General features: G+C 38.9%; 1 protein-coding gene across 3 annotated transcripts in view; it reads right to left on the reverse strand.

The window, feature by feature from the left end:
- The window catches only part of NOX4 (NADPH oxidase 4), a 148,185-nt gene that overhangs the window by 66,685 nt on the left and 56,732 nt on the right, over nt 1–24,768 (reverse strand). For all 3 annotated transcript variants that reach the window (XM_047753098.1, XM_047753095.1, XM_047753097.1), the window contains exons 9-11: nt 15,949–16,165; nt 13,246–13,410; nt 13,062–13,124 (exon numbers count right to left, since the gene is read on the reverse strand). In XM_047753098.1, the coding sequence (XP_047609054.1) occupies nt 13,062–13,124; nt 13,246–13,410; nt 15,949–16,165 (445 nt within the window). The remainder of the gene's footprint in view (nt 1–13,061; nt 13,125–13,245; nt 13,411–15,948; nt 16,166–24,768) is intronic.

Consider the following 24,768-nt stretch of genomic DNA (forward strand, 5'->3'; position numbering starts at 1 on the left):
GAGGTGTCAACACCTTTCAAAAGATGAACTGTGATTTGGGAACTGACTGAAAAAAATAACCAAAGCTGAAATCCCACAACCTTCAAAAAAGGGGATCACCTTGACAGGCAAACCCATCTTTCCCACAGGACATCGGAAAAACTCAGGTCTTAGCGATAACAGAAGAAAGCTGGGGTTGGGCTTACAATTTTAAAAAAAGAATGGGGTTCTCCTGTAGCACACTGGGTAAAAGATCTGTTACTGTCACTGCAGAGGGTTGGGTCACTGCTATGGTGTGGGTTGGATGCCTGGCCCAAGAACTTCCACATGCTGTAGGTGTGGCCAAAAAAAAATAATTTACAAAAGGAAGAATTGTGCCCATGTCAGTATATGGGACAAACTGACCCCTGGATTCACCTCACCCCAAGCACAAGCCAGGCAACTACACCCCTACAAACCCAAAGACAAGAAGGATAAGAAGAGGTGGGACAGAAAGGGCTCAAGATGCAGGAATAAACTATACTATGGAAAGTAGGGCTGAGATGTTATTCATTTGCTCAGCAAATATTTAATGAAAGCAGACTAAGTGCCACCACACATTCACATATCCGAAACTGAGCTCCACCAATTCTCATCAGAACCTGCTCTCCCCGCAGCACCTCCTCCCCCATTAATACAGCACCAGTTGCTCAGACCAAGAAAACCACAACTTGACTGTTGTATTTCTTTCACATCATATACCCAGTCTACCAAAAAACCCTGCTAACTTTAACTTGCAAATGTATTAATAACCTGACACTTCTCACTAGCTCCACTGTCACAACCCTGGTCCAATCACCATCACACTCCAACTGGATGACCACAACAGCCTCCTAACTGGTCTCTCTGCTTCTACTTCTTCTTCTCTTCATCTAATTGTAACATAGCACCCAGAGTGACTCTCTTAAAAAGCCAGATCATTCCCTTCTTCTACCCAAAGTCCTCCCGTGGCTCCTTCCTCATTCAAAGTAAAAACCAAAGCCCTTGCAATGTCATATGAAACCTACACAATCTGACTCCCCAGGACTTCTCTGAGATTATCTCCTACCCCCTTCCTTTTCCTCAGTGTATTCCAGACACACTCACCTCTGACCTCCCCTTTTCATACACATACACACACACACACACACACACACACACACAGATACAAGTCAGTAGATAGCAAGTATAACTCAAGGTGAAAACTGCCTGATTTCTGAACAGAAAAATAACATGATCTGATTTTCATTTTCAAATAATCACCCTGGCTGCTTATTAAGATTAAACAATAGGTGAGAATAAGGGCAGGGCAGACAGATGGAGATCAGATAGGAGGCCATCCAGCTGGTAGTAGATTCCACACCATCAGGGGTGGCAGCTGTGGAAATGGTGGACATATTTTGAAGGTTGAGCCAAGAAAATTTGGGAGTGGATTGTTGACTGGGTATATTTTTTAAATGATGAAAGTCAAGAACGATGTCCAGATTTTCAGCCCTAGCAACCTGGACAACTGAGTTGGCATTAAACAAAATGGAAGAAGATGGTGGGTAGAAGAGGCTGGAAGACTGAAGACTAGTTCAATTTTAGACGTGTTAATTTAAGATGTCCATTAGACATCCAAGTGGAAGTTTCTGGTAAACAACTGGATATAGACAATTGGAATTTCAGAGCTGGGGCCTGGGCTGGAAATAGAAATTTGGTAGATGATAACATACAGATAAATCAATTAAGACTGGATAAGATCACCACAGAAATGAATTCAGGGGAGAGGAAAAGGAGTTCAAGGAGTGGACACTGGACTGTTCTGATCTTTAGATGTCAGGGTATGACAAGGAACTGCAAACAAAGACCAGAAAGTACTCAGAAACAGAAGAAAAACAAGGTGAGTGGAGATCCTGGAAGCAAAATGAAAGCAATATGTCAATAAAGCAAGTGATTGGCTGTGCAAAATGGTGCTGAGAGGTCAATGCTTTTGAGGACTAATAAATAACCTTGGACTTAGCAATAACATGGTCATTGTTGACCTCAGAAATGTTTGAGTGGTATTCGCAGAAGGTGGTGGATTTTAGAGAGAATAAGAGGAAAGGACTTTAAGAACTGAGAAATGTGGCAGTAGCTGAAAGAAGATGTTAAGTCAAGAAAGGAGCTTTGAATAATCATTTTCTCTTTGGTACCCTGGTAAAAGGATGCATCCAAAACCACCAACTGAATAAATCAAGTTTAATATTAAACAACAGCTTCGCTCTGAATACTTAAGTTCATATTGATGGTGAAGGCTCACATTAGGCACCAAAGGAATATTTTCTTTTCTCCTGGAAAAAAGTCAAACTAGAACTGTTAGATAATGTCTAATTTTCAGAGAATTCAGATGCCCTGTTAAATTTCCTGAACACTGGTGACCTTCTGGAGCAATTTCCACCACTGTGTCTGCTCTCAGATTAAGACACATTGTTGCCTTGCTAAACTATCATCTATCCCAGCTGAGTTCTAAACCAGCCAAGCAAAAGATTTGTGAAACCCTAGAGAAAAGCAGTTTTTAAGAGTTAAATAGATGAGATCAAGACCTAAGATCAAAACAACTGATGCAGACTTCCTGGTTATATTTAAACCCATGGAATTAAATAAATAATAACAAAAATAGTTTGCCAGTCTTAAGAAATCCATAGTCATCCTTGTCTGGTTTTCATTGAAAACTGGAAAGACTATTCCCAAAGAGACTGGTTGAGAGATTAAAAACAAAAAGCAGAATAATGACGGCAAGTGCAGGAATGCTATGTAAAAACACAGACAGTAACAAACTAACAACTAGACTTTCCTGTGACTCATGGAAAAATATGTGAAATCAGGTTCTTCAAGCTTAAAAATAATGAATCACATAACGTAGAATACAGATGTCAGGAAAGCACATGTGTGTTTCTGAATAAAAATAATAATGGAAGGATGTAGATATTTATGCAAACTTCAATGACTACTATAAAAAAAGCAGATTCTGCATTTTTTTCTTTATTTGAGAATCCATGAAAAATAAACCAATTAATATCACCTAAGTTAAACACTACTAAGAAATGTTGTAGGGAGTTCCCGTCGTGGCGCAGTGGTTAACGAATCCGACTAGGAACCATGAGGTTGCGGGTTCGGTCCCTGCCCTTGCTCAGTGGGTTAACGATCCGGCATTGCCGTGAGCTGTGGTGTGGGTTGCAAACGCGGCTCGGATCCCGCGTTGCTGTGGCTCTGGCGTAGGCCAGTGGCTACAGCTCCGATTCAACCCCTACCCTGGGAATGCCGCGGGAGCGGCCCAAGAAATAGCAACAACAACAACAACAACAACAACAACAACAACAACAACAACAAAAAAGACAAAAAAAAGAGAAAGAAATGTTGTAGTAAGCAGTAGGTTTCATGCTTTCTTAAATTTGGACTTTTTAAAATCTTCTCTGATTTGCATATCTAAATTAGATGAGAGCATACATTAATAGATTTGTTCTGGTGGAATATCTAAACTTTGACAATTACAGCGCACAGCTAGAAAAAAACTTTTAGAGATCTACTACATAGCTGAAAAACAAAATGAAAACTCAAACCAGGTATTAAGCTAATAAAGAAGGAGAAGAATCAGAAAACCCAATTTTGGGTTCCAACTTTGTCAATTGTGTTACTGGATATCTTAGATCCTTTAAACAATTTATGCTTTAGATACCTCCTTCCCCCAATAATCACCAAAGAAACAAATAAATCTGGTGTTTGGACTACAAATTTTTAAAGTTCGATGAATTTAGATAAACTTGAAATTATATGTGCCTCAAATTTTTTAGGTATTAAAAAGAGAATTATCTTGTAGTTCCCACCATGACAGAGTGGGTTAAAAGATCCAGTATTGCTGTGTATCCCAGATTCAATCCCTGACCTGGGAACTTCCATATGCTGTGGGGGAAGCCATTAAAAATAAAAAATTTAAAAATCGAGCTATCTCACAAAACATATTTTAATATACATTTCATATCTGTATAGGTATGTAAATATATACGTTTAAATACATCTATTTAAAGTGTCATTTGTTGTAGAAACTGGTGCACTATTCAGGTCTTCTTCCCCTCCCCTTCTTGCTCATTTCCAGGATCAAAACCCCCATTTCCCCAATCTCCCTGCTGCTGAGAGCTCACAACTGACACCCTCCCCAGGAACTGCCATCCACAGAAGAAAACCTCCCCAACGCAGGTCTGAGCATCATCCAAGAACTATAATTGGGGGGCACAAAGATTTGTCCTTCTGGCTTCAAGACAGGATAGCCCTAAACTATCCTTTTACCTGCAGAGCTCCTGTCTGATGCTGAGGCCTCTGTTGAGACCATATCCCAGTTCAAACTCCACCTTCTTAGCCCCTCACCCCTTACCAGGTGTTGTCTAAGTACACACCTCCCAGCAAACCTCTCGCAGATCTGCTCCACTCCCCGTCTGGAAACCCAACCTGAAACATCATCATCCTAAGGGCTAGTAAACCACAAGAGGCAAATCCCCAGTCCCTGAAGAGACTCTTTCTAAACCAGCCTGTGGCCAGAGTTGAGTCAGTTATTGTACGTCGAAGAATGAAACAAAATAAAAAATTCGGTTTAATACTGTCTTGATTACTCAGCCATAATTGGAAATAAAAACCACAACAACTTCTAACTGACTGAGAATTTACTGTATGTCAGGCACACGCTTAGCATTTGATTATACTTTTAATTCATATTCAGAGCTCCTCAGGGACGCACCTATGATTTTCCTCGTTTTATAAAGAGGTGAACCAAAAGTAAGTGTGTTGATGATCTTGTCCAAGGTCACGGTGCTAATAAGTGGGGGATCCAGGTCTCCGACCCCAGTTGTGCAGGATTCCAAAATCTATGTTCTGATACTACACAGTGCCCTCTGATCTCCATCAACCTCTGTCAGCAAACATGTGCCTGCTGGCTGCACCCTGAGAGAAGGCAAGTGCTATAGCAGAAAATAATCACAACTTCCTAGAAAAGCCCACTAAATCGGCATGCCTTCCTTGTGTAGCAAAGTCAAGGTCAAGTAAAAGAAGTGTTGAAGCACTTTAAGTAATGAAAACTCCAACCTTCGGGTTTCTAACTAAATCAGCACTCAAAACTTAGCGTTACTTTGACTGAAATTATGAAAAATACTATAGGGCTTCTGTGCCTTCTTGTCATCCCAACTTTTTGCATTTTCAGGTCTAAAAGCTTAGGCTCCATTTTTAAAAATGAGATGAAATTCAAGCGACTGAATTTGTGATCAATGTATATTTTATAGATTGGATTTTTCCTTACACTGGCACAGGCTATTAAAATACATATTAGACGTTTCTAGTAGGGGAATTTATTTGCCTTTCAACTCTCCACACTATTACAGGAGCTTAGCGGGGTGAACAATCTGAAACTTTCAGGTGCATGTTTCTCTCAAAAATACATTTTCTGGTTTCAGTAAATTTCTCCTTTAAATTGTAATTTTGGCTGCTGTTGTTGACTCCAACAAGTTCGTCCAAAAGCAACAGGAGTTTCAGAAACAGGAATGCCTTGAACATGGCTGGGTAGTGAGGCAGAAGAGAGACAGGGCAGAATATCTAACAATACATCTTTCAGCCAGGAAGGTCTATATTTCTACCTTACCTGTGCCATTAACTAGTTGTGTGTTATCTAGTATCTCTGAGTCACATTTCTTTTCTGTATCATATAGGGTTAACAATGCATATCTCATAGGAGTCCAGGAGAATTGATTAATATAGTATCTTTAAAGATTATGAAGGACCCTCTTAGGCATTTAATTAGTAGGGACTGCTATGCTTGACAAAGACGTGGTGTGTACACAATTTTAGTAGGAATCATCATATGAGAAGTTACTTTGTTTTGCTTTGTTTTATGTCAAAGGAAGCCTTAAGGGAACTATCTAGTGAAAATGTTTGAAAAGCATGCATTTTACAGGTAAGTGCCAAATAGAAGTAATTGGACAAAAAGAAGGAAATGACAGGAAAACGCAGTAAATTAACATAATAACAACATAATAACATAATGTAAAAGTTAGCTTAGAAATGTTTTTGCTTTACTCAAATTCATTTCCAGGCAGCAGTAAGTCTGTTCCCTCTTATGAAAAAAAAAAAAAAAAAAAAAAAAACTCCCTTGGGGGATGGCAGGAGAGGGCCAGCTAGCAATCTCCCCAAATCTGGGAAGGCTACAAACCACTTCCCAAGGCTACACAGAGAACATGGGACACAGATGGCCTGCTGAAAAAAATGTCCTTTGCCTTAAAATTTCTTTGAGAAGACAACTACTGTTACCAATTAAAATACCTATGAGATATTATTCTTTTTAAAACACTTAAACCTTAAACTAGGGTTTAATAGGGCATAATCAAAACATACTAAAAAACGATGTTTAAAATAAGGACGAATGTGAAAACAAAACTTAAACTTGTAAAGTCAAGATCCATTTCGTCCTATGGGTTGCTAGGCAAACCTAAGAAACCAAATATTGATAACATTTATCAAATAAGCAAAAGAAATTAGGAACTAATTCTCCACTGTTTAAGCCTTGAGAATAGGGCAGTGGAGGGGGAACATGAACTGCTGTCTCTGCTCAGATAGTCTCCATAAATTGTGCCCCCCCCATCTCCAGTCTTTATTGGTTCTTCCTCAACCACCTTTGCCATGGTACCTTTCCCCCCTCCTCTTCTCAGCTAAAGGGAACCAGACACCATGACCTTCAAGATTCGACTCAGAACCTGACTGGAAGCCTGCCCTTTGATTGAGAGCCACTTCGCCATAAGCATTTCCTCTTTCTCCTTAAATCGCCTTGCTTTTCCTATTCTCTGGCTTCACCTTCCAAGGAAGAGAGGACAGAAAAAGACATTCTGTCTAGGAAGTATTTCTCAGGGTAAGTCCCAAACACTAACCATCTATTAAGTGTTATTCACCTTTTCAACAGATACATATCAGGTCACTTTGTGTACCAGACACTGTGATATAAATGCATCTTTGAAAAGTCTCCTGGAGCTTTTTATTTATGGTCTTGGAGGAAGACAGACATTAAATGATTACTTCAATGACACTAATTGCTGAAGAGAGTATACAGGGTCTTATGGGGGAAAAGGCAAGACAATGTGTGGTATCTGGAGTGTGAACAGATAGGACGGGACTAAGATGGCGGAAGCGAAGGACTGGAGCTCCACTTCTCTCCTAAAAACAACAACATTCACAACTAGAGGCTGAGCAATCTTCACCCAAATGACCGGAAACCTTAAAAAAGATACCCTACTCCAGAAGACAAAGAAGAGGCCACATCAAGAGGTAGGAGGGGCAATGTCGCGATATAAACAACCCCATACCTCCCGTGTGGGAAGCCCCACAGACTGAAAACAAACTGGTTCACAGAGACTCACCTACAGGAGTGAGAGTTCTGAACCCCACATCAAACCCTCACGTGTGGGGATCTGGCACTGGGAGAAAGAGCCCCTGGAGCATCTGGCATTGAAGGCCAGGGGGGCTTGTGCGCAGGAGCTCCACGGGAGTGGGGGAAACGGAGACGCCCTTCTTAAAAGGCGCACACAGACTTTCACGTGCACTGGGTCCCAGGGCAAAGCAGAGTCTCCATAGGAATCTGGGTCAAACCTGACAGCAGTTCTTGGAGGACATCCTGGGAAAACAGGGGTGAACGTGGCTTGTTGTGAGGGAGGGACATTGGAAGCAAAGCTCTCGGAAATACTCAGCAGCTGCCTTTCTCTGGAGGTGCCCATTTTGGGAAAACCTGGCCCCACCTGTCAGGCAGCTCTGGGAAGCCCCAGGTGGGATCACAGCCCCACCCCTCAGTAAACAGGCTCCCTAAAGACCCTTCAGGCACACAGCTGCCTCTAATCCCATCCAGAGACTAAGCCCCACCCACCAGAGGGATTAGAATCAGCTCCACCCACCAGGGGGCAGGCATCAGCCCCTCCCATTGGGAAGCCTACAGCAAGCCCCCATACCGACTTCAGCCACAGGGGGGGCAGACACCAGAAGTAAGAGAGGCTACAACTCTATTATCTGTAAAAAGGTCACCACACCAAAAACCTATAAAAATGAAAAGACAGAGAACTATAACTCAAATGAGGGAGAAAGGAAACACCCCAGAAAATCAGCTAAGTGATCAGGAGATTCTCAGCCTCCAGGAAAAAGACTTTAGACTGTGGATGCTGAAGATGATGCAAGACATTGGAAATAAACTGGAGGCAAAGATGGATAACTTACAGGAAACACTGAGCAAAGAGATACAAGATATAAAACTTAAACAAGAAGAGATGCAAAATACAATAACTCAAATAAAAAATTCACTAGAAGCAGCTAATAGCAGGATACAGGAGGCAGAAGAACAAATAAGTGAGGTGGAGGACAGATTAGTGGAGTGTGAACAAATGAAAGAAGCAGTGTTTGGTTCCCAGGGCAAAAAAAAAAAAAGATTAGTTGAGAAAAAAGATCCAAAAGTGGGAAAGTAGAAAAGCATTAAATAAATAAGAATAAAATGTAATGGGATTATTTTTTAAAGAACATCTCAAAACCATTAATATGGTATGAGGCGCTATGAATTTTTTAAAGGGACATACACTGAGCACTATTAGGTCTTTTCTTTCTTGTTTTTCTTAGAGAATTTTCAGAGAATGGTGTTCTTTTAAGAGAACTGAAGAAGTAGCATGGAAGAAGTAGAAAGAATAAGGAAAAGGCTTTACTTAATTGAAGTAAGTAAGGGAGAAGAAAACCTATGATGGATATAGAATCCCAAGCAACCACCCTCTTGGCCTCCATCCAACACTCTCCTGACCTGAATTTTCTGAAATAAGCCTGCACTGGACATGGAGCCTTCCTGCTGAGAACTCACCAGCCTCCTCTAGAGTAACTGGTGGTCCTTTTTATAGGAAGCTGCTCATAGGAGACTCGAGGGGACTGTATACCTAACAGAGCCTCACTGAGGTGAGAAGACGGTCTACCCTGCCCAGCCAAACACATCCCATTTCCCAAAGTAGTCACTAAACCAATACTCATTAAGAATTAATGTTTGGAGTTCCCGTCGTGGCGCAGTGGTTAACGAATCCGACTAGGAACCATGAGGTTGCGGGTTCGGTCCCTGCCCTTGCTCAGTGGGTTAACGATCCAGCGTTGCCGTGAGCCGTGGTGTAGGTTGCAGACGAGGCTCGGATCCCGTGTTGCTGTGGCTCTGGCGTAGGCCGGTAGCTACAGCTCCGATTGGACCCCTAGCCTGGGAACCTCCATATGCCGCGGGAGCGGCCCAAGAAATGGCAAAAAGACAAAAAAAAAAGACAAAAAAAATTAAAAAATAAAAAATAAATACAAGACAAAAACCAGCAGTGAAACCACAGTCACCCTCCCACCATTTTTAAAAACCATCTCATTTTTTATAAAAAAAAAAAAAAAAAGAATTAATGTTTTGTTTTTCCTATTCTCAGACCTAAGGATTCCATGTGGGAAAAATTTAATAATCCTTCATTCACAGGACAAAATGTCAGGTCCCTGAGATAATTCTTATGGCATTTTAACTTGTTTAGTCCTTAGACTTCTATTCCCCTCTCTCTCTTTTTAAATTCATATCCAAACACTATTCTTTGGGAGTTGATCACAGCAAAAATGGGAAACAATTCTGAATTTGACAATGAAATGATCTTTCAGAAGTCTACACCGCATGACAGGATTCAGAAATTCATGGTAGCCAAAGTAATTTTTACAGACTTCCAAGAAAGGATCCTAGTTGAGTAAGCAAAAATTATCCTTAGACGATGATGTTCGTTGGAGTACTTGAGTATTTAAGCAGAATCCTCATAGGCAAACCAGTTGAAAGTTACCTGTTTTTGCGGAAGTGAGATTGGAGTCCTCAGAATACATGCTCAGTGCTCTCACCCCTCATCTTCTCTACTGTGTCCTAAATTCTCTCCTCTTAGAGTGGCTCCTAAGGAACCACTGTGGGGCTCTTGAGAAGTTTATGCTACATTGGGCAAGCACAGTGGTTCCCATGATTTTGCCCCTCAAGGCATCTTTGGCAATGTCTGGAAACATTTTTCACTGTTACAAGTTGGGGATACTATTGGCTTCCAGTGGTTAGAGATTAGGGACCCACTAAACACCCTATAATGTGCAAGACAATGTGCCTCATCAAAGAATTGTCTGTCCCCAAATGTCAATGATAATTAGATTGAAAAGTCCTTACAAACAATCCTGTGAGTGAGACAGCTTTTGTTTTTGTTTTCGTTTCGTTTTGCTTTTTAGGGCCATACCTGTGACACATGGAAGTTCCCAGGCTGGGGTTGAATCAGAGCTGCAGCTGCCAGCCTACACCTCAGTCACAGCAAGCAGGATCCAAGCTGCATCTGCGACCTACACCACAGCTCACAGCAATGCCAGATCCTTAACACACTGAGCAAGGCCAGGGATTGAACCTGCACTCTCATGTATACTAGTTGGGTTTATTACTCCTGAGCCACAACGGGAACTCCCCCATGAGATAGCTTTTTAAGTTTCTGGACTTATCTCATAGTTCTTTGTTCTATGGAATTAAAATTTATTCCCCTAAGACTTTTTATCTATTAGTCTTATTTCTACACCTCGGAATCCCAAAGGAAACATATTTCATTCTTCATCTACATGATGGATTTTCAAATGACTGAGACTGCTGTGATATCTCCAAAGCTTCTCATTTTCAGGTTGAAAAACCACATGTTCATGTTCCCTACCTGTTTCTCAAAAAACAAAAACAAAAACACAACAACATAACTGCAGAAGTGAAGGTGATAATCCAAATTAAAAGCATGTATTTTGAGATATGAAAGTATTAATAGTGCAGATACCAAGTACTGACCACAAACCATGTGACAAAAGTTTTGTTTTGTTTTTTTAATTTCTTAATTTTTCGTCTTTTTAGGGCTGCACCCATGGCATATGGAAGCTCCCAGGCTAGGGGTCGAATCAAAGCTATAGCTGCTGGCCTACACCACAACCACAGCAACACAGGATCCAAGCCATGTCTGCCACCTACACCACAGCTCACAGCAACGCTGGATCCTCAACCTACTGAGCAAGGCCAGGGATGGAATCTGCGTCCTCATGGATGCTAGTTGGGTTCCTTGACCGCTGAGCCACAGCAGGACTCCGTAGGGAAGGTTTTAGACACATTATTTTATTAAACTTACACTGACAAGATCCCTTCCAGTGAAGTATCATCAGCACTTACTTTGCAGATGATGGAAGCGAGGCCTAGAGGGCTCCAGAGATCCACTCACATACAGAACTAATCGGTGACAGAGCTGCAAATGAATTCTAAAGTTCACGGCCTTCGTGCGAACACTAACTACCCTTTACCTCACATATGTCTCCCTGTCTCAGCTCTCTCTCCTACAACCAGGCCCTGCTCCTCTGTCCACTCCCTACACGTCCTTCTTCCCTTTTTCTTTTCCTCCCATCTGTGCCGCAAGCCAGCAACAGGGGTATCCCAGCTCTCATCCAATCAGCTTTCAGGAAGCAGGTTAGGCCACATAGAACGTTTGCACAAAGCCCTTCAGGCACATCACTTCATCTCTCCCTTGTCCCCGGAAAGGATCCTTCACCAACTCAAAGAGGTTAGATCCAGAGGCCTCTATTCTATTCATTGTGTACCATAGGTGAAAAGTTCCTAAATTTCCTGTTTTGGTAGCGTATACGAATTTTCGGTGGCAATATAAACTAAAAAGTAAATAATCTTCTCTGGTTTTGTGGAAGCTGGGTGACGGGTATGTGGGAGTTTACTATGCTATTGTCGGTTAAGTAAAATTTCGTTGGCATATCTTCAGTATTTATTTATGTATTTATTTATTTATTTATTTTGTCTTTTTGCCTTTTCTAGGGCCGCACTGGCGGCATATGGAGGTTCCCAGGCTAGGGGTCGAATCGGAGCTATAGCTGCCGGTCTACACCAGAGCCACAGCAATGCGGGATCGATCCGAGCCGCGTCTGCAACCTACACCACAGCTCATGGCAATGCCGGATCCTTAACCCACTGAGCAAGGTCAGGGATCAAACCCGAAACCTCATGGTTCCTAGTCGGATTCATTAACCACTGAGCCACGACAGGAATTCCTTAAGCATATATTTAAACATTTGGTCCCTGACTCAGTTGCTTTTGTTAGAAATGGAATAAAATCATAATCCTCATCATCAATGGGGAATATTAAGTAAATTACAGTACTTTCCTACTGTGAAATATTTTGCAGTAGCTAAAAAGAATGAGGCATATGCAAATATGGTAACATGGAAAGTTGTCTATGATATATTGTTGGGTAAAAAGAGAAAATTATAAAACAAATGATCCAGGAAACAAATGCCAAATGACTGTAGATGCCAAAATATATAGGAAAATGTTTAAAGGAATACATACCAAAATTGAGAAAAGGATTGGGAAGTGGGGAACATGAGGAGAGTCCAATGTGATCTTAAGCACATGTTAATTATTTACTTTTACATAATGTGCTCATACCATTTGCATAATGCAAAACAAAATGTTAAACGATGAGCTAAAAATACTTCATGATGCTATTATTCCCGCATTATTTATCCCATTTTATTTTTCTGACTTTATTTTCCCTTTCCTCCTCCAATTACACTGGGTGCCAATTACACTGGGCTTTTTCTTCTCTAAGTATTTTCTTATGATTCCACCTCAACCCAGAGGAAACCTCTTTTCCTTAAGTTTAACCTCTCTAAAAAAAATCATACACATATATCTTGGTATGCACTTCATTAAAGGAAGAGTGTGAATATCCAAGAAATTTTTTGCATTTTTAACCGGTTTAATAAATTTAATATACTACTTCCTAAAGTTCAAAGTTCTAGAAAACAATAAATAGTTACAAAGTTTCTAAATAGAGAATTACATTTCTTTGTAAAAAGATGGCTTACTTGAACATTAAGGATATTGCGACAGCCTTGAATGATTTTTTAGAATGAGGTGGAATACACACACGAAAAAGAAAAGTATGCATTTCAATCCAAAACGTTTTAAAATCAAAAAACAAGTTTCTTACCATTGTGAGGGTAAATGGATGGTTTTCTAACGCGGACACACTGGGACAATGTAGAATAATATACTAAAAGGCAACAAACAATTTTTAAATGACGAAGAAAGAAGTTCAAATATTCCAGTGATGCTAATTTTCAAACAATAATGGCGATGAAGGGTATTTTAAAAGTTGCTGGACACCGACTCACCTGACCAGGTCTTGCTTTAAAATTTTCTTTGACCATTCGGATTTCCATGACATCTGAGGGATGACTTATGACCGAAATGATAGTGACTGGTTTATTGCTCCGGATACACCTATAAAGTCTTTCGGCACAATACAGGCACAAAGGTCCAGAAATCCAAAGCCAGGTCTAATAGAGAATTTTTGAAATATACTTTAAGAAATACTTGTTTAAATCTTTATATCCTGTCCAACTGCTTATGTGACACGTTATAGTAATAATACAGGAATAAAATCTTAACCTATATTTTAAATACAAAGTGTAAAGAAAAATGAGTAAAAAAAAAAAATAGATGCTCACTGCAACTTACTCAAACAAGAGTAAAGTATAAAATAAAAGGGAAAATAAGGCCAAAATCTACCCCCGCCAAGCCATTGCCAAGGCTACCATAACTACCATTAACATGTAAGCATATATATATGTTTTTTAATTTTATTGGAGTATAATTGCTTCACAATGTTGTGTTAGTTTCAGATGTGTAACAAAGTGATTCAGTTACACATGTACATATAATCTTTCTTTTTTCACATACTTTTCCCATATAGGTTCTTACAGAATATTGAGTTTTCTGTGCTATACAGTAGGTCCTTATTGGTTATCTGTGTTATATCTAGTAGCGTGTATATGCTACATACTTTGTTTCATATATCCTTCTGTGCAACAAACGTGTAATATACAATATCTTTCTTTAAAGAGAGAAGAAATTAAAAGCGCACATAAATCTGAAGATGATTTTAGAACAAAATGTACCAGAGGAGTATCTGCTAAAAAAATAAAACCCTAGATATTTTTATTGCACGTAATGTATATGCATAATGAACATATACCAAATGTATACCCAATATAAAATATGTACATGCACTATGTTTTAAAATATGAGATATGGGAGTTCCCGTCGTGGCGCAGTGGTTAACGAATTCGACTAGGAACCATGAGGTTGCGGGTTCGGTCCCTGGCCTTGCTCAGTGGGTTAATGATCTGGCATTGCCGTGAGCTGTGGTGTAAGTCACAGATGTGGCTCGGATCTGGCGTTGCTGTGGCTCTGGCGTAGGCTGGCGGCTACAGCTCTGATTAGACCGCTAGCCTGGGAACCTCCCATATGTGGTGGGAGCGGCCCAAGAAAAGGCAAAAAGACAAAAAAATAAAATAAAATATGAGATGTACTATGCATGTTGTTCACAACTCACTTTTGCATAATATAACACAAAAGAGAAGCTAATATGTAGAATTTGGAAACCATGACAATTTTGCATGTGTGCTGGAAGGACAGTACTAGATTCCAGGATAACTGCATAGCCTGTGTGGCCAACCTTTTTCCTCTAACTGCACATTTTCTCTCCCTCAACACCTGGAAGCCTCCAACCCAAAACGATTTTGATGGTCACTTTTTTAAACCTTATTTACGGAGTGATTCCGGAACCTCCTTCTTCCATGCAGACAGAGCATGCCTCTTCTTCACATTTAGATAGAAACTGTGTGAAGAGGAAGTATCACAGGACAAGCTCTGCAACTTTGGGAAAGTCCCTTACCCTTGGCCCATCAGGTGGTGCATAAGTAAAACAGTGGTCATAAATCCCACCTTCCTTAGCGTGTAGCATTCGGTGAAGCCCAGAAAAGCTTGCAAAGTTTAGCAGAAATCTAGAGGATTATTACTAACGATAAACACAAGACTCACACACTCATTCCGAAGACACCTACACATCACTCTACCTTTTGACTTCTCTTTCTTCTTCTTAAAACGGAGCATTTAACATCACTAATCTCTAACTTCCATTTGGTATAAACAAAGAGTACAGGGCATAATACTCATGTGGGTATTTTTTTTTTTTTAAACAGGAGCAAGATTAGAATTTTATTTTATTTTTAACAAAATATAATTAACACATAAGATGGTATAAGTTCAAGGTGTATGACATGGCCACAAGGCGACAATGCCATGGCCACAAGGGGCGATAAGGGCCCTTATCAAACTACTAGTGGGATATTTGGGGCAGAAGATTCCTAAGAGCAAGTGTTTTAGTCAACAACCTGGTTTTGCACTCTACTTCTGCCATGTGTTAGTTTGTAAAGTTTGGTCAGGGTATTTTGCGTTGTTAAGCCACAATTTCCTCATCAGAAAATTGAGGATGATAGTAATTGCTTGAAAGAGGTATTGTGAATGTTAAAAGAAATAATGCATACAATACATTTTAGCACAGCGCCTAGCAAATGATATTAAACATTCAATAAATTGATTTTACAACTTAATGTTTATGATATTATACATGATACTGTATCATACTATTATACCATAATAATAATCATTAGCAGTATTAGTTCTTTCACTGTTATTTTTCTTATTCAACCTATTTTTCCCAGTGCATAAGAAAGGTATCTTTTCCACCTTTCTTATGATAAGCACCAGTGCCCCTGCATGCAAAGACATGTGTTAGTTAAGCAGGAAGTTTCTATATTCTGTAATGTCATAGGTTTTTCTCCTTGAACTATCTATTGGTTGCCTATAATGGAACAATAGGCACTAGCTTGCTATGAAACATCCTGAAACATTCTCTTCCGCAAGAACAATTGTCTTATACACTTTTAAAAACATATTTAAATGCAGTGTTAATCAATTGTTATGGAAATATGCCTTTGAAAAGACCAGCAAAGACAAAGAATTAATCTGACCTGCGGAAAGTTAGCTTGGAACCTGGGCTCTTCCACGCAGATCTTCACAAATGTGTGCTGGGTAAGCTCGTCTGGTTCTGAAAATCCTCCAGGGACAGATTCATGAACATGTTCTGGAAGATACTCTGCTAAGTGGACATCCTGGTAGTGCGTTCCATTAAGATTGATGCAGCCAGGAGGGTGGGTATCTAAATTAGTTTGATACTTCAGCAGCCCTCTAAAATTAAGAATAAAAGTAAGAGCAGGGAGATGAAAAGGAGATTGAAATCAGAGGACACAGTACAAGAAAATAACCTTTCTTTCTTGTTAACTTTACATAGCATTTATCCAAAAAGTGTATCTCATATATCTTACTTAAAAGCAACTGAGAAATCTTAAAATGTTTAATAAACTCTTTACTAAGGAACTAAATCAACGAATTCAGTTCACGCCCCTCAAAAGGCCACAAATACATAGTTGGGAAGATACATGCAATCTTTCCAAATATTTTTGAATTTGACAGCCTTTACTTCAAGTCTATTAGGCATTCATACAATCTGATACAAAATTTTCACTTCAGTAAACACTATAATGATGAGTACTTTCATTATATTTTCAAACACAAATGGAAAAGTACAGGGATCATATTTGATTTGGCTAAGACTAGACAAAATAAGACTTGCTGATTTACAGAGAAATATTAAACAAACATAGTAACAGAAGCTGGAAGCTTGCATCTCCTACGGCCCGAAAGCGAGGTAAAACACAGTAGTCAGACTCTAAACCTGTTTATTTTTCAATTTCTCCATAAACAGGACCACATAAAAGGCTCAAAATAATGAATCAGGAAGGGGACCTGAAACCCTAAAATCCCATTCTGATTGTTTCATATTTCGTAAGATTTAAGATAATCCATTTAACTTTGTGGGTTCTGTACTTCTTATCATAAGGAGTTAAGTAAGATCTACCTCACAGGGACAGAGCATTAAACAATAAATTATACAGAAATTTTTTTGCATAAACCAATCTTGAAGAAAAAAAGCAACCTTTGGAAAAGCATTGAAAATGTTTCAGTGTATTTATTTTAACTTTGAAGATATTAAAAAGTCGGTTTCTGAAAGTATTATTCCTGGTCAGCTAAGAGTAAATTATTCTCCATGCTCCCCCAAAAATTAATTTTAGGATATTAAAAGTGCATCTTTACGTACATCACAGCTATAATAATTTTATAAGTTATCTCACAAAGATAATATTTTAAAACAAAAACAATAACAAAAATAATAATAATAAGTAGATCCAATAAATGAAAGTTAGGAAAGCAATCCCAAGGTGGTCTTTGGTGGAGACCCATTTACTCAACCCCATATTCTCCCTTTTCCCTCTTTTGCTTCTGTTCATTTCCCTTTCTCTCTTCATTTTACTTTACTTTCTTCCCTATAAGTCGTCATTCTGAAGTCATTAGAGAGTACAGAGTCCATAATAGGAACCTCTAAGTGTGGGCTGCAGTTACATAATATCCATGCTAAGCCACACACACATTTTTTTTTTAAAGTAATGCAGTAGATATGACCTAGGTATGCAATAAATGAATGGATGATATTCAAATGTGATCCAAGTACATAATCCTTTATAGAGATCTGGTCATATAATACAATGGTCATGACATTGTATTTGGAAAACCTAGTATATTTAGGGAAATGCTAGAAAATTGGGTGGTGATGATCATTGTACAACTATAAATAGAATAAAATTCATTGAGAAATTTAAAAAGAAGAAAACCTATTAATGCGATTCAGCTTCGATTACAAGTAATGAGTTACCAAACTTGTTCCTACTGACCATCATGAAAGTAGCAGCTGACAGGTAGGTAGGCCACGCATCTCAAGCATTTTTTTCTATTGGCTGTAATTTGAACAAACATTGGCATAATGCAACTGGCACTATCCTAGGTGGTGCTACAGAATTCAAAATGCAGTCAAATCTGGCACCTAACCCTCCAGGAACTTAAAATCCAGTTTAGAGAAGCTGAATATAAGTCAGACCAGAGATGATAATTGGAGTAGAGTGATTTAATAAAAGCTTAGTAATGAACAGCAGACAACAAGTCCAGTACAGAGCAGGTGATGTACAGTCACATTATCCTCACAACTACATGAAATAGGAATTATTATTCCCATTTTACAAATAAAGAAATGATTTTAATCTATTAAGTAACACCCCAGGGTTATACACCTAGTAAGTGGCAGAGGCAAGGCTTGAACCCAGGTCTGACTCAAATTTTACAGCGTGTTAGTTCATGGGATTACTGCTTCCCCACGACATACCCTTAAAGAAGGTAAGGAAGGGGAAGGTGGATATTTATTAAGAAAGTATGTCAGGAATTTTGTAAATATCTCTTTCCCACTTAAGCTTCAAAACAAAATAATCACACAAGGTGTTTGTATTCCCATTACACAGATGAGAAACCCAAGGCTATTGTTTAGGAAAGAGATTAACTAACTAGTATTCAAAGCATGGGATTTAGAAACCTGGATCCCCCTCACCCCAGAAACCTATATTATGCAAAGAAAATCAATTGTTTAAAAGAAATTGGAGTTCCCTTTGTGGCTTGGCGGTAACTAATCCAACTAGTATCCAAGAGGAGGTGAGGTTGATCCCCGACCTCACTCAGTGGGTTAAAGGATATGGTGCTGCCACTGCCATTGCCTTGAGCTGTGGTGTAGGTCACAGATGCGGCTCAGATCTGGCATTTGCTGTGGCTGTGGTGTAGGCCGGCAGCTGCAGCTCTGATTCAGACCCTACCCTGGGAACTGCCATATGGTGCAGCCCTAAAAAGGAGAAAAAAGAAAAGAAAAGAAACAGACATTAAGAAAAAAATGAACAAAATCCTGGAAATGAGGTCACATACAGCATGACCTAATTTAAGAAAATGCTTAACATCAGGTAAAGGAATGTAACTTACTCCTTCTAAGACCTAATGCTCAGGCAGACATCACCCCACATGCTAAGTGGTCCTTAGAATAAACAATGTTGCTGTTCTTGGTATATGAAGTAGCACCTAATATTCTAAAATCCCTGTTAATTTTGAGAGTTTTATGTTATTTTAAGCTATCCTCAAATTGAATGGTATAGACTACCCTGTCTCAAAACCCTATTGAAATGTTATTTTTTTTTTGGTTCAGATTGTAATTGTTGCCATTGAAGAAACATGGAAAAGAGAGAAAAGACCTATAGACAGGCAGTGATAGCAAAAAAAAAAAAAAAAAAAACACCAAGTATGGAATCTCATCTCAGGTTATTTTGGCTAACTTAGGTGGTACAGATACTGTTGGGTTCAAAAGGAAAGACGCTGGCAGGATTTGAACTTAGTATTGGAAGGACAGGTAGTACATCCAGACAGGTGCCTAATGCTTCAATACCTATTCCCACAAACTTCATAGTACATTTGGGTGGTAAAGATCAATGACTGACCTTTTGAAGCCCAAGACCACAGAGTCAGTCAGTGGCCAAGTCAGAGCACAGAGGCCAAGCTCCTTCCTGTGTACAGACCTGCTCCCCCTGCAGAATCACCATTCTACTTATGAACAAAATTCTGAAATACAAGTCCAATATATGCAATGAATAAACTGTACTTCTGAAACTGAAGTACAATATATGCAATGAATGGGGATTCTTCTCCTCCTGCAAAACCCCCATTCTACTTATGAACAATATTCTGAAACTGAAGTACAATATATGCAATAAGTAAAACTTTTCAGAACAATATTCTGAAACTGAAGTACAGTATATGCATTGAGTAAAATTTTATATACTAAGGAGGTAGTATATTTCTACCAAACCGATCATTTCATATTCTCTTTCTAGTTCAAGTAAACACAGTAACTTACGTTTTCACTGTACTGGTTAAAAAAATAGAAGCGTTCATTTCTTTGGTACTGGTGCAGAACTTAGAACAGGCAAACAGAATATAATATTTCTTTAAAAATTATATTTCAAGCCCATAAAGTAATTTCTTTGAAGAATTTTGAATAGCAATGTATATTAGAAATAACAGATATTTAGATTAGTATAGAAAAATCAGATATCATCTCTTTAATTCACTTACTTCACTGTAACCACATTTGTTAAAATTGAGTTAAAATACCCTTGTGGTCTTCATGATTTCTTTGAATCCCGAGTGCCTGAATTATTTCAGCAGACATAACATGCAGGTCTTTCTTTAGAGTTTAATGCAAACCTCTCAAACACAACAGAGGCCGCTTTAACATCTGAAATAACGCATAGCTCTGTGTCCATCTGCCAAACAACACTGATCATCCTCCTGGGCCCTCATCACCACTGAGATATACCTGTTTCGCATTTATTTAAACTTATTTAAAACTTATGAGTTAAAATGATATAGCCTCTGCTTACAATTTAGTGCACTGCTATCCAATAGAACTTTCTGGAATGGTGGAAATCATCTAAATCTGTGCTGTCCGGCCAAGGACTACATGTGGCTCTTGAGCTACCTAAGTGTGGTAGTGCAGGCAAAAAAAAAAAAACCCTAAATTTTTCATATTATTTTGCTTTAGTTAATCTAAATTGAATAGCCACAGCACAATGTGAATGGGAATAATTAGACATGAAAGCAACAACAATAACACGAGTATAGATGTATACTGTATAGATGATGCTATACAGATGTATAGTGGCTTCTGGAGAGTATATGGAAATGACGAACTCTGATTAGGACATTCTGGGAAGGGCTTCTTGGAGGAAACAACCGAAGAATTTCGAGACTCCAATGTTAGAGAATAGGAGAATGGCATTCCAATACGTGAGAGAAGGAACAAAGGCACAGCATTTATTCCCAAATCGACAGAAAGAATAACATCTTAGGCATTGATATAGCCTCCTTATAACCATACTCACTGCCAAAGCTCATCAGCCCTCCAGCAAGTTTCTTGCATGTAGTAAGTCTTCACTGCAAGTCTAGTGAATTGATTTGAAAAGCAAATAATAGCTACATGATATGTTGACTGCACATGAATCTAAAAGTTACAATAAAGGGAGCTTTCTTGTATTTACTGTTCTACCTTTCATAATTAGATGAAAAATAATTTGAAAGGGAAAAAAGGGGGAAAGATATTAGTGAATGGTAAGCAGAGATCTTGCCAAGTTAAGACAGTCATGTCATAGTGAGTAGGGGAAGCAGACACACACATTATGTGGGACTAGAAAAGCTTAGTACTCATTTTTTTTAGGTATATTGCATTATGTCCCCAAGACAGATTCTGAAGTTATCTCTGGAATGTCTACTGTTCTTCAATCTTGAGAAATCAAGGATTTTATGGTCTATCAAAATACATGGTTGTGGTTGCTCTTGTTTTTGCACTTAGAAGGATCTCAAGATGTGCTTTCATCACTCAACGGTTTCCACAAAATAAGTCTCTTTCTTTTTTTTTTTCCTTTTTTCCCCAAGTGGTATTATAGTCACACTGTTATTCTTTAATGTCTGGATGTGGCAGAGTTATGGAAAATAATAGCGTACACAGAACAAACCCTACCAGGTTAAAACACAGAAATTGTAAGAACATTTTATGGCAAAAGTTAAATACTATAAAGCACCATGCCTGCTGAAAGGAGAATTACAAAACCATCTCTTCTTTAGTAGCATGTTACAAATGTCTAACAATTGCTGTGTCACTTAAGAGACCTTCACGTTTGTGGTGATTATAATCCTTTTTTAAAGTGGAGAAAAAAAACCCTTGTCCCATGAGGAATCTACTTTTCACCTAGTTTTCTACAACATACAAAATGTTTCTTTTCTTTACAGAAAGGATATAACAATTTGTTTCTGAACATTCTTTTTACTCTGTTTCCAGTATAAAAAGAGTTTAAGAAAATACACCCAAATTCAATACTGCAAAACCCACTGGAATTCACTGGATCCTGTGGAATCCACTAAAATATATACTACTTAAGGTCAAAGATTTGTTCTGTGCCTCTACTATTTTTCTGGTGTCTAGAACAGTGCCTACAATCTGAAACAAGTGCTCAATAAATATTTGTTGAAAGTATTAATAAGTGTCTGGAAAGAATGTCTGGAAGTATATTAAAAAACTTTCTGTTGTGGTTGCTGTTGAAACACATGATTGAGGAGTCATTTGGTTTCAACAAACACAGGACTTAGTTGGAACTCCTTCTAACTTCAATAAAGATGTCTAGACTTCAGCAAATGGTATTTAGTAAAATAAACCATGTATGTACATCTACCTTTGTAACAGAATTATGCTTTGGAATAGCATTAAATAATCTGCAACTTCAGCATCCCTCTTCACCTTGGAGTACTATTATGTCCAATCTGAGATCTCAGCCCTGCCCTGACCCTAAGCCAATCCTAACCTAAGTAGACAAGTCATCAAGAGAGATGACTTGGATATTTATTAGCAGTATCTAGAGAGTGCTTTCCTAAGCTAAGGGTCCAGCGTGCCTCAAGGAAACCCTAAGCATCTGAATACCCGTCAAACCACAGCTTTTACCTTCACCCCCACTTTATCTTCTTGCCTCTGCATTCTTTCCTGGGCCCTTGCTATAGATCACAGAGTGTACCTGCATCCTGCAGCTTGACTGGAGCATGTGTTGTGTCTCACTCACGCTCATGATGTTGCCTAAGGAACCAGAACGACAACACAGACAGGACCAGCATGGTAGGCGTGGGACCTGTGTGTTCTTTTGGGACCCTGCTCTTAGAAAGGCTTTGTAATTGGTTCGATGCTCTGTTGCCATCATCTTAAAATCCACAATAATTTCTGATCAAGAGGCCCTGCATTTTCATTTTGCACTGAGCCTTGCAGTTGAGTACGCTGCCACAGACACTGTGCAGCTAGAATCTAAGGACATAGGTTCAAGACTCCAACCTTCCCTAAGCGTGTGAAGTAAAACAGGTCATCTTAATAAGTTTCCTCAGCTGAGAGGAAATATAAAGGAGGTATATAAAGGAAAGGACTTTGATCTCTTGGGAAGGAACAAATATGTAAATATTGAATATTTGTTACTATTTCCTCTGCTCTCAGGCTTTACTAAAAGGGCAGTGAGGATAAAAGGATTATTCCATATTCCAGAAAAACAATGATGTACTGAAAAGAATTCTTAAAGTAAATTTAGCCCTTGTTCTCCTTCTCCTCCCTCCCCAATTTCCTCATCTGGTACCTCCAGCCAAAACCACTTGTTATTATAAATAAGATCCCAGGGAAACACTGAGGTTAAAATTACACGACAAAGTATTCTATCTGAAGTTTACTCTTTCTATGCTCAACGAGGGGGAAAAGTAAACTCACAGTTTAGAAGATAAAAAATTCACTCGTAAGTGTAGCTTAATGTATATATTAACTCATGTACATGAAAATGCTCTGTATATTACTTTATCTATCTATGCATATGGCATCCTGAGGGGAGAAAATACCCCATGACCTAAATCCCCAAACCTACCTGGCTTTCAGGAGCAAATATCATCAAAAGTAAGCAGATCATAAGACTTCAGCCAGGAATTATTACATAGAAAAAATAGTTTGCATAAGAATGAAAACGAGGAGTTCCCATCATGGCACAGTGGTTAACGAATCCAACTAGGAACCATGAGGTTGCAGGTTCCGTCCCTGCCCTTGCTCAGTGGGTTAACGATCCGGCGTTGCCGTGAGCTGTGGTGTAGGTTGCAGACGCGGCTCAGATCCGGCATTGCTGTGGCTCTGGCGTAGGCCGGTGGCTATAGCTCCGATGACCCCTAGCCTGGGAACCTCCATATGCCGAGGGAGCGGCCCAAGAAATAGCAAAAAAAGACAAAAAAAAATGAATGAAAACGAATCCTATGAATGGGAAATTAGAAATGGGAAAAACACAAACCTGTCTAAAGATTACAGTCATACGGAACATTATATTTACTAACATATGGAAAATATGTAAATATATGAGGAGGGTCTGGATACCGTATAACAAGGACTTAAATTTCTCAGGAATTTTATTCACTCCATATATGTTAAGCGAAAAATTCAAAAACCAAAAAAGTGAAAGAAAACAAATAAAAGAAGATAAAAAATTTCCCTCCATGATCCAAAGAATTTTTAGCTCCAGAAGGCACACAAAAATCTCCCACAGAAATTGCCAGTCTACAAGATAACCAAATAGTCAAGACTTAAAAGCTAATTCCTCTGGCACGAGAACTGATATTCTAGTTGCCATAATAACTTATTACTTAGATAACACTAAACATAAGTGAAAGGCCCCAAATGGCAATCAAAGTTATGGTCAAACAAAGACACAGATAATTTTTTTATTGTTATCTGCAATGCTTTGATAGTTGAGCAAAATTGGAAGGGCCCCGAAGGACAAGACATTCCTAGCTAAGAGCCAATTAATACAATTCCACTTCATCCAGCAAATACTGAGTGAGTGATAACTTGTGAAAGGGGTTCCATTGATAAAGATGAATAAGAAACAGTCTCGCCCTCAAAAACACTCGAATTTACCTAGCATGTATCATTCGGCTAAAGTTTCCTTTCTCATTCTTGTTGGACCTCAGTCATACTGGGGGTAGGCAGCAGAGAATACTGGAATTGTCTGCGATCCGACCACAACTTCTCTATAACCTGACTTTCTCCCTTTTACCTAAGGTTTTATGTAGTGTGTAATATCTTGTACTTTTGGCTATATGGTGTTTATGTGAATTTCTCTTCCCCAAGGACATTTTCAAGGAATATATACAGAGGTTCTTTCTTTCCTTCTTTTTTCTATGCAATCCCCATTCTTCTTAATCTGGGCTGTTTGCAATGGCAGGCACCACTCTAAGACCTGGTAACAGAC

This window comes from Phacochoerus africanus, chromosome 11, assembly GCF_016906955.1.
Source record: "Phacochoerus africanus isolate WHEZ1 chromosome 11, ROS_Pafr_v1, whole genome shotgun sequence".
NCBI lineage: Eukaryota > Metazoa > Chordata > Mammalia > Artiodactyla > Suidae > Phacochoerus > Phacochoerus africanus.